The sequence below is a fragment of the Theropithecus gelada genome, chromosome 5 (genome assembly GCF_003255815.1).
Source record: "Theropithecus gelada isolate Dixy chromosome 5, Tgel_1.0, whole genome shotgun sequence".
Lineage (NCBI taxonomy): Eukaryota > Metazoa > Chordata > Mammalia > Primates > Cercopithecidae > Theropithecus > Theropithecus gelada.
Genome location: NC_037672.1, coordinates 53,865,484 through 53,879,936, shown reverse-complemented (window position 1 = coordinate 53,879,936; position 14,453 = coordinate 53,865,484). Strand labels below are relative to the sequence as shown.

At 37.5% G+C, this 14,453-nt stretch overlaps 1 protein-coding gene and 1 long non-coding RNA gene across 8 annotated transcripts in view; one reads left to right on the top strand and one right to left on the bottom strand.

Moving 5' to 3' along the window:
• Positions 1-508: 508 nt before the first annotated feature.
• Positions 509-8,546, top strand: SPP1 (secreted phosphoprotein 1). 7 transcript variants are annotated; one of them, XM_025385095.1, is made up of 8 exons: positions 755-906; positions 1,981-2,048; positions 2,158-2,196; positions 2,752-2,940; positions 5,157-5,237; positions 5,504-5,545; positions 6,579-6,902; positions 7,623-8,546. In XM_025385095.1, exons 4-8 carry the CDS (start codon positions 2,809-2,811, stop codon positions 8,025-8,027), a joined length of 984 nt encoding a protein of 327 aa, XP_025240880.1. In that variant the 5' UTR covers positions 755-906; positions 1,981-2,048; positions 2,158-2,196; positions 2,752-2,808; the 3' UTR covers positions 8,028-8,546. The 7 variants fall into 7 exon arrangements, with proteins under 7 accessions (XP_025240882.1, XP_025240883.1, XP_025240880.1 ...); XM_025385097.1 differs by lacking the exon at positions 2,752-2,940 and having other exon boundaries at positions 509-906; XM_025385098.1 differs by lacking the exons at positions 2,752-2,940; positions 5,504-5,545 and having other exon boundaries at positions 509-906.
• Positions 7,891-14,453, bottom strand: part of LOC112624492 — a 25,761-nt gene continuing 19,198 nt past the window's right edge. The window contains exon 3 of the long non-coding RNA XR_003119407.1: positions 7,891-7,947. This is a non-coding gene — a long non-coding RNA (uncharacterized LOC112624492). The remainder of the gene's footprint in view (positions 7,948-14,453) is intronic.

Here is a 14,453-nt window from a genome sequence, read left to right as displayed (position 1 = left end):
GTTTAACATACTAATTCATTTAAACCTCTCAAAAATTCCATGACCTAGGTAATAGTATCTGCATTTTATGGATGAGGAAACAAGGATAGGTAGGCTGGGCGATTTGCCCAAGGTTGCACAGGTCAGCAGTGACACAGCGGAATTCAGAGCCACAGTCTGGCTCCTGAAGCAGCCCTCTCAGGCAGTCATCCTGCTCTCAGTCAGAAACGGCTTTACTTCTGCAACATCTAGAATAAAATACCATTCTTCTCTTTTATATAGAATTTTATATTTTAATGTCACTAGTGTCTTTTGTCTAAGTAACAAGCCACTGCATACTTGAAATCACAAAGCTAAGCTTGAGTAGTAAAGGACAGAGGCAGGTTTTCTGAACTCTTTGCAGGCTTGAACAATAGCCTTCTAGAAATATAGTTCTTCAATAAGTATAATCATATAGGCAAGAGTGGTTGCAGATATTACTTTTATGTTACTTAAACTGAAAGAAACAAAACTCCTTTCTATTTAATTTTACATTAATGTTTTTCCCTACTTTCTCCCTTTTCCATGGGATCCCTAAGTGCTCTTCCTGGATGCTGAATGCCCATCCTGTAAATGAAAAAGCTAGTTAATGATATTGTACATAAGTAATGTTTTAACTGTAGATGTGTGTGTGTGCGTTTTTGTTTTTTTGTTTTAACCACAAAACCAGAGGGGGAAGTGTGGGAGCAGGTGGGCTGGGCAGTGGCAGAAAACCTCATGACACATCTCTCCGCCTCCCTGTGTTGGTGGAGGATGTCTGCAGCAGCATTTAAATTCTGGGAGGGCTTGGCTGTCAGCAGCGGGAGGAGGAGGCAGAGAGCACAGCATCGTCTGAGACCGGACTCCTGTCAGGCCAGTTGCAGCCTTCTCAGCCAAACGCCGGCCAAGGTATGCCTTCAGTTTGCTGCTGGGTTGTGCATTCAGCTCAATTTCATGGGGAAGTTCAAGTTCTAAGGAAAAATATTTTTAATTATAATGCTGTTAAACAGATTTAAATTTTCTAGCCTTTTTAATAAGCAGATTAGATACATTGCAGGTCTCCTGGAACAAAGGTGTCTAGATATTTGGAATGCCAATCAAATATAAAACTTAAAAATACTTCCACTGGGTCCTCAAAAGAACGGAAACTACTGCGGCTAATCAGAAAATAGTAAAATTCAATTCCCCTTTGGAATAATTATACCTATATCATTTTCAATGGGTGACTGCAGGAATGTAAAAGAAAAGGGATCTTTTAGACTAAGTAAGCCAATTACAATGCTATTTTTTAAATGATGTATCTTATTTTCAAGGGGAAGAAAACCCTTTCTGAATATGTTACTGCTAAATTTAGCTGTTAAAATATTCACCAAGATACCTGCATGACACTATGTAGGCTTATTATTACAAATAGAAAAGTTGTTGGCTATTTTCAATGTTTTCCTTTGCATTTCAAATTTTTAGAACATCTTACTTAAATAACAAATTTCAGAGATAGTTTCATTTCACCTAAGTAGCATCTACTTAATAATTTAAGCTAAAAATCACATTTAAAGTACATATTGGAAAAACGAATAAAGCAAATTTTTTTCATTTTTTTCTCTGTGCTTTTTCTTCTCTAAAAAGTATTCCCATACTAGCTTATTAATAGAATTAAGTTACTGTTGATCTGTTTGTAGGTTTAGTAGAGCTAGATATATAAGGTAGTAATCGTATAATTTCTGGAACTCTAAATTTAAAAGTTGAATAAACATAGACTTGTAAAATTTCCCTTTCCCTTGCCTAATAAAGATGGAGAATAGGTGGTAATATAAATATTAACTTGAAAGACCATAATACTAAAAAGAAAAGACTTCTCTAAGTAGAAAAGATTTTACAGAAAATATATTTTATTTGTGATTATTTTGTAATGTGGTAGTACAAAAAGGTACCATTGTTTTAACCTATGAAGATGTCAGCTATTCCTTATGAAATGTTTTGCAGGAAAACTCACTACCATGAGAATTGCAGTGATTTGCTTTTGCCTCTTAGGCATCGCCTATGCCCTGCCAGTGAGTACAGCTGAATCTTAAAGAAAATTCCTGAAAATAACTGAATTGTGTGCTTCTATGTGCTAGGAGGACATTCTTGTAATCTTTCTTCATCTTTTCTGTTTCAAAGGTTAAACAGGCTGATTCTGGAAGTTCTGAGGAAAAGCAGGTAAGCATCTTTTAGGTTTATTACATAGTGAAATCATTTACTCAATTACAGCGAGAGGCGCAACAAACATATTTGCTGCAAAATTACTTATCTTCTCAGTCAAATCTATTGGTTTACAAGTATTTATTGACTGCCTGCTATGAATCTAGGCCAGTACCAAGCACAGTATAGTTTTTAATAAATATAAGTTTGTAAAACCAACCCAGATATTTTAAATATAATAATGTCTAGGCCAGTATAGCATGTAAGATGAGTTATACGAAGCTGTGTGACTTTTTTTCCATTAGTCCACATATTGATCTAAAAGCAGAAAATTCCAACTTTTGCTTTATTTAGTGGATTGCTAAGTTTAAAATTCACATCGGATATTAGTCAGAACTGTTTGTATGACCATAATATTCACAATATCATCTGAGATATTAGCTGAGAAGCCCATTGTGAAAAGAAAGTCTATGTGTGCTGTTTGTATCTATTGTGATTGTCAGCTGATGTTAGATCACATTTTCCAACCAAACATAAGCCCAACCAAACTCTTTATTATAATTATTTGACCAGCACTAAAGATGTACCTACCCCTCCACAACAGATGAAACCGTGCCAACCAAACAACAAATGGGCATTGTCCCCAGCAGCTTGGACAAAAAGGCACACAGAGTTCAATTCCAGTTGAACAGAATAAAGGCCAAAATAGAGTTGCCTTGGGGGTCACTGCAATTAGATTTCTTAATGAAGACATTAAAAGAAGTATTCTGTGTGTGTTTGTGTGTGGGGGTGTGTGTGTCTGTTTTCCAACTGATTTGAAAACACAGGTGTTGAATCCTAATAATAAAGCAGAAAAATTAACATCTCCAGAGAAGATAGAGGTCATACTATTTCAGGCAAGAATTAGTGCCTTTTTAATAAATGAAAACATGGCAAAGATGCATTTTAGAAGGCACGTGGAGTCGTAACAATTTAAGAAATAAGTGAAGAGCTCAAGGCCCAGCCTTCTAGAATCCCAGAAACTTAAAGCTTCCCCAAAAAATTGGGGAAGTCTCTAAGGATATATGCCTGAAAATACACACTGGTTATCTGTGAGTGTTAGGATTACTGGGTGGTTTTTAGTCTATTCATTTTGCGTACCTTTATTTTCTTCATATTAGGTTTTAAAAATTATAAATTTAACTTATAAATCCATTCTCTCCGAGCCTGTATTACATGTGTCATGAGAATAGATAGATAGATATGAAAAAGTGAAGAGAAAAACTCTGAACGCATCTAGTCCCGTTGTTTTTGCATCTTCTTTTTTTTTTTCTGGGACAGAGTCTCGCTCTGTCGCCCAGGCTGGAGTGCAGTGGCGCAATCTCAGCTCACTGTAAACTCCACCTCCCGGGTTCACGCCATTCTCCTGCCTCAGCCTCCCGAGTAGCTGGGACTACAGGTGCCCGCCACCACGCCCGGCTAATTTTTTATATTTTTAGTAGAGATGGGGTTTCACCTTGTTAGCCAGGATGGTCTCGATCTCCTGACTTTGTGATCCGCCGGCCTCAGCCTCCCAAAGTGCTGGGATTACAGGCGTGAGCCACCGCGCCCAGCTGTTTTTCCATCTTCTTAAAGCAAGGAACCCCTTCTTTCAGCAAAACCTTTCAGAGAAGCCCAGTATGAAGCCCCTCTGGTTAGAGCCAGCCGTGAGAGAAACTCTAGTACTTCTGACTGGTTTTCTGTCTACCCATCCACCCCTTAGGTGGCTGCAGAAGGGACTCTGTACAACCCCCAGAGTTATTCTGAATGACAGGGAGATGTAATGATTGGCCCTGGATGATTCAGAAGATCAGATGACACTTACATAGAGCAATTTCCACTCCTCTGCAGTAGCATATTATCAGTATTTTCCAGATAAATAACTTGGCTAAAGAAAAATCCATTTCATTTACATCTTTGGCACCTTAGAGCTATAGAACTTTTGTGCAATGATTTTAATATTATATTTCTGCATTGTCTGGTAAGATAGCTGCCAGATACATATGGCTATTGAGCACTCAAAATGTAGGTTAGTGCAACTGAGGAACTGAATTTTTACCTTATTTCTTTGTTTTTTTTTCTTTTGAGATGGAGTCTCGCTCTGTCGCCCAGGCTGGAGTGCAGTGGCACGATCTCAGCTCACTGCAAGATCTGCCACCTGGGTTTACGCCATTCTCCTGCCTCAGCCTCCTGAGTAGCTGGGACTACAGGTGTCGGCCACCATGCCCGGCTAATTTTTTTTTTTTTTTTTTTTTTTTGGTATTTTTAGTAGAAAGGGGGTTTCACTGTGTTAGCCAGGATGGTCTCCATCTCCTGACCTCATGATCTGCCTGCCTCAGCCTCCCAAGATTTCAGGCAAGAGCCACTGTGCCCGGCCATTTCGTTTTAATTAACTTAAATGTAAACAGCCCCATGTGGTTAGAGTATACTGTATTAGACAGCACAGCCTTAGAGAGTTCCTTCTTGTTCAATGGACTGGACACAGTGAAGATCAACAGTAATTAAAGGCACGTCTGGTTTAGATGTGCTTTTTCTGAGAGGAAAATTCAGCCAGCAAACATACAAAAAGAAAGCACAGTGTGAAGTTCAGGGTTAAGAGCTAGTTTGCCTGCGTTTGACCCCTGCCTGGCTCTGCCATTTCCTACCACTTAACTGCATTGTGGCTGATTGTAAGGTGGGAATATTAATGATACCCATCTCATAGGGGAATGAGAGGATCAAATGAGTTCATATTTGTAAAGCAATTTGAAAGAGTGCCTAGCCCACAGTAAGTGCTACATAAGAGTGTATTAAATGAATCTGCAACAACAAAAAAAATTACAAAAAGGTACCTAAGGGTCTGAGTGACTATATGCATGCATATTATGTTTATCCATCAAGACTGGTGAAGAATGGTTGTTTTTTCCATTCATCCCTACGTTTCTTTTTTTAATAATGATAAACATGCAACTTTTTTATAGCTTTACAACAAATACCCAGATGCTGTGGCCACATGGTTAAAGCCTGACCCATCTCAGAAGCAGAATCTCCTAGCCCCACAGGTATTTTTAAACTTCTCATAATTAAACTACAACGATGAAAGATAGCTACAAGCAGGCCATTTGGGCTGCTCAGATGAATCCTGCCTGCCCGCTGGCAAGCGTGTGCTTAGGACATTGACTGATCTGCCATGTTGGCTTCTTCCCGTGTTAAGCCATCCACAGATGAGGCAGAAAAATAAAAACTGCTTTGGATTAAAAAGGTTAACTTTTGAATAAAAAAGCTAGGCATGTGTGATGCACACTAACATGTGCCATTCCTTCTTCAGAATGCTGTGTCTTCTGAAGAAACCAATGACTTTAAACAAGAGGTAAGTTCTCATTTTCAATCAGAGGCCCATCATACCTTGAAGAAACGAAAGAAGCCATTGCCTGGATTCTCTTCTGATGAAATTTCATTAGCTAATTTTCCAGTAAATTGGCAGTCTTTAAAACTTGCTCAGAAAGAAAACATGTATTTACTAAATATCAGAAATACTAGGTTTCCTCAGATATGTTTAGCATTACAGAAAATGTTCATTAATGCCTGTTATTTGAAACATTAAGCTGATTGCAATTTATTTAAGGTATTTTGTAGATATCAAATATCTAATAAGCATCTAATTAATGCCTATCAAAGCTAAGATTTTGCCTTTAGGAAAGTTCTCTTTCCTAATAAAATAGTTTATTTGACAACTATTCTTTTTATTAGGATCATTCATATATTTGCTAAGCAAAGAGTAAATTTATTTTCCTTAAGATTCAATTTGAATATACTAAGAATATTAAATCAAGTTAAATTACCCAATATATTTGTCAATCTGAAATTTAATGGACATTAATTGTTTAATTCAAGGACAGTTTTGAGCTGCAGTTTATACACACATGCATAACAGTCACCTTTCAATTATCCATGCTAATAGGAAAGGGGTTATAGATTTTAGTACACACATTAAAATAGGGATACTCTTCTCTTTTGATAAATCTCATTTCAAATTTTAAAAAGTCTCATAATTATGTGTCTGTATCTATTACATCATTGAATTTAGTAAATTAAATAATGTTTAATATGTATAAGGCAAAACAATGCTATTGATATGAAGATTATACTCACATATTTGGCTTGAAAATATCTATGAAAATAATTTTTGTTGGAAAGTAGGAAAAGTTCCTTAGAATGTTATTAATCCCTGTGTTAAAAGAGAAATTGGAAGATGCTCACTTTAGCTCCTAAAAGCCATGGTGTATACTGTGAATGCAAAGATTCTGAAACTAAATAAAAAGATAGCAAAGACTAATGTGCTATGAAGACTAAGGGAAAATAAAAACCCATACACTAATTTTCCTGGCCATTTTAATTTTCAGACCCTTCCAAGTAAGTCTAACGAAAGCCATGACCACATGGATGATGTGGATGATGAAGATGATGATGACCATGTGGACAGCCAGGACTCCATCGACTCGAATGACTCTGATGAAGTAGATGACACTGATGATTCTCACCAGTCTGATGAGTCTCACCATTCTGATGAATCCGATGAACTGGTTACTGATTTTCCCACAGACCTGCCAGCAACTGAAGTTTTCACTCCAGTTGTCCCCACAGTAGACATATATGATGGCCGAGGTGATAGTGTGGCTTATGGACTGAGGTCAAAATCTAAGAAGTTCCGCAGACCTGACATCCAGGTAAATCCTTTAACAGACACACCTGATAGTTCTGACTAGAGCTCAAGTCTAGGAAACCACAGTTTGCATATTCATTCATTCATTCATTCATTCATTCATTCATTCATCCATTCATCCATTCATTCATCCATTCAGCAAGAATTCATTCATATTCTACTTTATGATCATTGAATACAAATCTTTTTCTGCTCGGTGGTTTTTGTAAGTACATAATTTCTCTCTAGATTTGATTCTCAAACACAATTCTACTTTTTGAAATCCTGGATCACTTATTTTTAGATTAAAATGAATGGAAAACACCAATTATTTAAAAAAATATAATGGTCATGTTTCGAAGTTAAATACCTAAGAGGAGTTGTAGTTGCAAATTACACTTAATCCTTAGTCACAGAACCTGGATTTGACATAGCCTTGCCATTTACTATTCTCTTTATTTTTTAACTTCCAATTCACTTCCTCTTTATGTAGGTTTCAATATAATGAAACCTACCTGATAAGTTTCATTACATATGTAAGTGATGTACTTATTAAACTAAAGGAGACGACATATGTGAAACGGCTTGGTAAAGTACTATACAAAGTAACATGCTAGTATAATTTCAGCCAGATTTAGCCAGTTTTTAGTATAAGATGGCCTAAAAGCTAGAGAGCAGAAAAGGATTACCGTATTCCCATCCCTAGCTATTCATATAATTCTTCTTCATTTGTGCCATGATTCAGTACCCTGATGCTACAGACGAGGACATCACCTCACATGTGGAAAGCGAGGAGTTGAATGGTGCATACAAGGCCATCCCAGTTGTCCAGGGCCTGAATGTGCCTTCTGATTGGGACAGCCGTGGGAAGGACAGTCATGAAACGAGTCAGCTGGATGACCACAGTGCTGAAACCCACAGCCACAAGCACTCCAGATTATATAAGCGGAAAGCCAGTGATGACAGCAATGAGCATTCCGATGTGATTGACAGTCAGGAACGTTCCAAAATCAGCCATGAATTCCACAGCCATGAATTTCACAGCCATGAAGATATGCTGGTTGTAGACCCTAAAAGTAAGGAAGAAGATAAACACCTGAAATTTCGCATTTCTCATGAATTAGATAGTGCATCTTCTGAGGTCAATTAAAAGGAGAAAAAAATATAATTTCTCACTTTGCTTTTAGTCAAAAGAAAAAATGCTTTATAGCAAAATGAAAGAGAACATGAAATGCTTCTTTATCAGTTTATTGGTTGAATGTGTACCTATGTGAATCTGGAAATAACTAATGTGTTTGATAATTAGTTTAGTTCGTGGCTTCATGGAAACTCCCTGTAAACTAAAAGCTTCAGGGTTATGTCTACGTTCATTCTATAGAAGAAATGCAAACTATCACTGTATTTTAATATTTGTTATTCTTTCATGAATAGAAATTTATGTAGAAGCAAACAAAATACTTTTACCCACTTAAAAAGAGAATATAACATTTTATGTCACTATAATCTTCTGTTTTTTAAGTTAGTGTATATTTTGTTGTGATTATCTTTCTTTTGTGGTGTGAATAAATCTTTTATCTTGAATGTAATGAGAATCTGGTGGTGTCAATTGCTTACTTGTTTTCCCACAGTTGTCCAGCAATTAATAAAACATGATCTTTTTTACTGCCTATATAATGTTTTTAAAGGTTTACTTTGGTTTTAATTGATACATAATAATTGTACATATTTATGGGATACTGTGTGATGTTTTGATACATACATACATTGTATAATTATCAAAGGGTAATTATCATATCCATCACCTCATACACTTGTCATTTATTTGTGGTGAGAACATTCAGTCTTCTTTTCTAGCTATTTTGAAGTATACGATACATTATTACTGACTATAGTCAAGCTACGTTGCAATAGAATACTAGAATTTATTCCTCCTAGCTAACTGTAACTTTGTACCCATTGACTAACCTCCCCTCATCCACTTTCCCACTCTCCCAGCTGCTGGTAATCACTATTCTACTCTCTACTTCTATGAGGTCAACTTTTCTAGATTCCACATGAGTGAGATCATGCAGTACTCGTCCTTCTGTGCTTGGCTTATTTAACTTAACATCCTCTAGGTTCACCTATGTTGTCAAAAATACCAAGAGAAAACATGCACAAACTATACATCTAAGAAGGAATTAAAATCCAGAATACATAAGGAACTCAAACAACTTGACATCAAAAAAAAAAAAAAAAAGAAAGAAAAGAAAACCCAAATAATCCAATTTAAAATGGGCACAAATCTGAATAGACATTTCTCAAAAGAAGACATGCAAATGGCAGGTATACGGAAAAAATGTTCAACAACACTAATCATCAGGGAAATGCAAATCACAACCACAATGAGATAACATCCCACCCAAGTTAAAATGGCTTTTATCAAAGACAAAAAAAATAACAGACACGGGCCAGGATTCGGGGAAAGAAGGACACTCTTACACTGGTAAGAAACGTAAATTAGTATAGCCACCTTGAAAAACTGTATGGAGACTTCTTAAAACAACAAAAATAGAACTACTATATTATTTAGCAATTCCACTGCTGAGCATATAACCAAAAGAAAGCAAATCAAAATGTGGAAGAGATATCTGAACTCCCACGTTTACTGCAGCACTATTCACAATAGCCAAGATGTGCAATCAATGTAAATGTGCCTCATGATGAATAGATAAAGAAAATGTGGTATATACACACAATGGAATGCCATTTGGCCATAAAAAGAAATTAAATCCTGTCATTCGCAGCAACATGGATGGAACTGGAGGTCATTACGTTAAGTGAAATAAGACAGGCACAAAAAGACAAATATCACATGTTCTCACCCATATGTGGGAGCTAGAAAAGTGGACCACATAGAGATAGACCTTAAACTGGTGGTTCCACAAGAGGCTGGGGAGGGTGAGGGTAAGGGGCAGATGAAGAAAGGTTGATTAATGGGTACAAATATACAGTTAGGTAGAAGAAATAAGATCTAGCATTAGACAGTACAGTAGGGTAACTATCAATACTTTACTGTATACACATTTGTTGAAAACCCTAAAAGACAAGAATTCAAGTGTTCCCAACATAAAGGAAAGAAAAATGCTTGAGGAAATGGATATCTCAGTTTTGCTCATTGAATCACTACACACTATATGCACGTACCAAAACATCACGTGTCCCCAAAATATGGACAACTATTACGTATCAATTTTTAAAATAATCAATAAATTTAAAAGGAAACTATGAAGACATTAGATAAACACATGAGAGAGTAACTTCACAGTCTGGGTGTGGGGAAACCTCTTGTAATGACGAGAAGACAATGCCATGCCATAGTCCTCGTAGATGTCATAAGTTAGGTGCAGCAGCCCCTTAGGCTCCCAGCGTCCTTGCTTTAGTGGGCGCTTCCTCACACTCACCTGCAGGAGACGCCTGGATTGATGGTGCTGTTCCTGCAAGCTTGGCAAGGGGCTTGGCACGGTGCCCAAATCCAAGGGCATGACCAAATTTATCCTGGAATCGCTTATTTGAATAGTGGTTCTATTTACCAACCATTCCCTGTACCACTTCTCTATTAGTCAGGGTTCATTCAGAAGACAGAAAAGAGACCAGTCATTTGAACAGGGAAAACTTAATTTAAAGAATTATTAACTAGAAAAAGGGGATTAACCAGAGAGAATAAGAGAAGGTTAACAGTACCATGGGGCTGAAAGTGCCCATATAAGGAACAACTTGTAAAAGGAGGGGTCCTCTCCCCAAGCTGAGATTCAGACTTCACTGGAAAGAGTAGTCACAGTCCAAGGGATGGCAGAGAAGTCTGCTGTGTTATCCTCAGTCAGAGCTGGTCCACAGTGGTCCAACTGGTGGGGTCAAGTTGGAAAACAAGAGACTTCCCACAGGGGTGACTGAGACCAGCAAAGAAGGAAAACCATGGGGCAGGCCAGCTGAGCAGGAGGCTAGCTGGAGGGTGAGTACCACAAGGTGCTCTCTGTGCACAGCAGTGTCCCTCCAGTGCCCTCTACTGACAAAGCTTGCCACTGTGCCAGCTGGCAAAGGAAGCATGTTCACAGGGTCCAACTCCGGCAGTATCACAGAGCAGGGCCGAGACAATGGATTTGGAGCAGGGAGGCACAAAACTGACAGCTGGCACAGGTCATTGGGGAAAAGGCTGATTCCTCCTGGACAACAAGAGTACAAAAATGAGCCTGGGACATTTTTTCATGATAGGATGAAAGCAAGCACGCAAGGACAAAATGGGGTTATATCCAAGGGACCACACAGCAGACTTGCAAGGGGCTTCCATTGGCCAAAACTGGGGTAATTTGAGCAATAACAGAATAATGACAGTAACGAACTATAACAAATTGAATTTTTAAAATTCCATTAGTACATAGTGATACTACAAGAAAGACAGGATTAAAGAAGGAAAATTCTTCTTTATAGATGAATGTCAACTAGCAATAAAAGTAGAAGGAATGCTAACATTAAAAAATTATTTCATAACCCACAAGGAAATAATTCAGGAAGTGATCACTAATGAATGTTAAAATTATTGTGCAGAAGATGATTGAGAACATTTCACCTGGTCTCAGAATATTCACCTGCTCTCAGAATATTACCCCACAATTATTTAATAATTCACAAAGAAACAAAGCACTTTTAACCAGAGAGATTTGTAGCTATCCTCTTTAGTCAGTAACCAAACTGAATTTCACAAATGAGACTTGTACGTATATGTACCACCCAGCGTGATGCAATAAGAAATATGCAACATCATCTAGAAATTTTTGTAAAAAATGTTTACAAAATCAAATCACTAGAAAACAAGCAAATCCAGAATTTGAACTACTCTATAATAGAACTGGTCCGAGCTTTTTTTTCTTTTGAGATGGAGTTTCGCTCTTTCACCCAGGTTGGAGTGAAGTGGCGCGATCGCGGCTTATTGCAACTTCCTCCCTGCCCCAGGTTCAAGTGATTCTCCTGCCTCAGCGTTCCCAGTAGATGGGATTACAGGCATGAGCCACCGTGCCCGGCAGTCTGAACTTTTTAAAAAGCAGAGTTGTTACATAAAATACAGGATACTGAGTTAAATTTGATTTTCAGATAAATAACAAATTAGCTTTTAGTATGAGCACAGGACACTTTATGCTAAAAGATGATTCATTGTTTATTTGACATTGAGCATCCTTTTCTAAATTTTCCAAATCTGCCAATCCAACAAAAGACAATTTGATAAGAGAAAAAGGGCAAGAGAGGAGATAGTATTCTAGATTAAAAATATACCAGGTATAAAAGGTAAAACATAGTCTGGGCGTGGTGGCTCACACCTGTAATCCCAGCACTTTGGGAGGCTGAGGCAGACCAGCATGGAGAAACCTCTTCTCTACCAAAAATACAAAATTAGCTGGGTGTGGTGGCTCATGCCTGTAATGGTGGCACACACCTGTAATCCCAGCTACTTGGGAGGCTGAGACAGGAGAATCAGTTGAACCCAGGAGGCGGAGGTTGTGGTGAGCCGAGATAGCGCCACTGCATTCCAGCCTGGGCAACAAGAGTGAAACTCCGTCTCAAAAAAAAAAAAAAAAAGGTAAACATGAACCTTGATTGGCTCTTGGATTGAAAAAGACACACAGTCATAAAAAACATTTTGAGGACAATTGTGGCAATCTGAATATACACAGTATATTAAATGATATTGTGGAATTATTGAGAATTTTCTTAGATGTGATCATTGCATTGTACATGAAAGTGAATGTTCTTACTCTTGAGAGAAGTATAATGAAATATTTAGGGATGAAGTGCCATGGTTTTTGTAATTTACTTTCCACTGGTTCAGAAAATACCGGCTGGGAGAGGAAATGTGAAGATGTAGGTTAGAGGTTACAAAGTAGCAGACATGGGGAATTAGCAAGTCTAGAGATCCAGTGTACAACATGAGGATGACTGTTAATAAAATTGTACAGTATTGGGGATTTCTGCTAAATGAGTAGATTTTAGCTGCTCTTGCCACACACATAAAAAAGGGTACCTATATGAGATGATGGGGGTACATTAATTTGCTTCACTACAGAAGCCATTTTACTGCCTATATGTATCCCATAACATCATGTTGTATACCTTAAATGTACACAATAAAATTTCTTTTTAGCTTTTTGGAAAGTGGCGACTGAGTCTGCAGATCTACCCCAGGAGTGGGAGCTATCATATCCCCTCCTCTTCCAATCCATGTTGCAACCAATAAAGCTGTTTCTACAGTGTTAAAAAAAAAAAAATTCAATGGTAGGCTGTCATGAGGGGAAAAAACATTATTAAGAAGTCAGAAAAAAGGTATACTGAAAGAGAAGAAACTATGGGCAAAGCATATTATTCTTTTAATTTTTCTCAAGGTTTAAGAATGTTCCAAAAATTGGGAGAAGAGATAGAGCAGGGAGAATAGAAAAATGTACAATGAATAATGTCCATGAGATAGTGTCTCAGCCGTTGATATAAAAGTCTCAGAACAATTCCTTCATTATTCACCTCATAAGATCATAAAAAAGGCATTCATAAATTGTTATAAATAAAAAAATGTCAAGACCAATTTCCCACCACCTATGCATTCTTCAATAACCCTGTAGACACTCCCTTTGATGCAGGTCTTCTTTAGTGAGAGAATCTTTTCATCCTCTGCCCATGGCAATGATATGGCCTAACTGTGAATCAAAGTATTTTTCCTGGTTCCTGGCATGGCCTTTTCTCCTCTGCCACCCCCAATTTTTCAAGTTTCTGGTAACAATGGCTCCAAGTACTGTTTGATTGCAATTATAGCATAATGGCCAAGTTTCCACGGGATTCAGCTTTGTCAGTGGAGCAAGGCAGAGGCAAAGAACTATAATGAGCAATTCTGATATTGACCTGTACTGAGCTTGCAAAAAGGACCTTAAAAACCTATTTGCAAAGATTAAAGAAAAGGTTATTTTCTACTTCACAATTTCATAAGGTGGTTTTTTATACTTCTTCAATTTAGTAGCTCACTTACTGAAGCATAATTATATTTTCCACTCAAAACATCCAGAAAGCATGCATTCTCTAAAACGTTGCCAGTTGAACTTCAATATTATTTCGATGCACTCTCTTTGACTTATCTATTTTATTCTAAATTCCATAGTGACTCGTGTTTGACTAATCCAATGTGATTATTTTAATCCAGAGTGTAGATAGATATTGCATATTAGATCCAAATTTCTGATAATATTCCCCCAAAGATGCAAACACATAAGTCCCAGAGACCTATGTAGCTGAATCTGCTCTTCTAGTCACATTGAAAGAGCATAGATCAACAACCAGAAACAGCAAAGAGTGTTTGCCTCTGAGCCTCCACCAAAAAAATGCGGGGCAGACCTAAGGGGAAATCTAAAAGTAGGGTGCCAGAGGTGTCCTTAGTATTACCGACATCATTTATAATGTATCGAGGTTTCATTTTGAAGTTATTATTGAGTAAAAGAATAAAATTCTTGTAAGGACATGATACATCCAACTTTTTGAAGGTTGGGATTAGGGAGGGGAGGCCTTA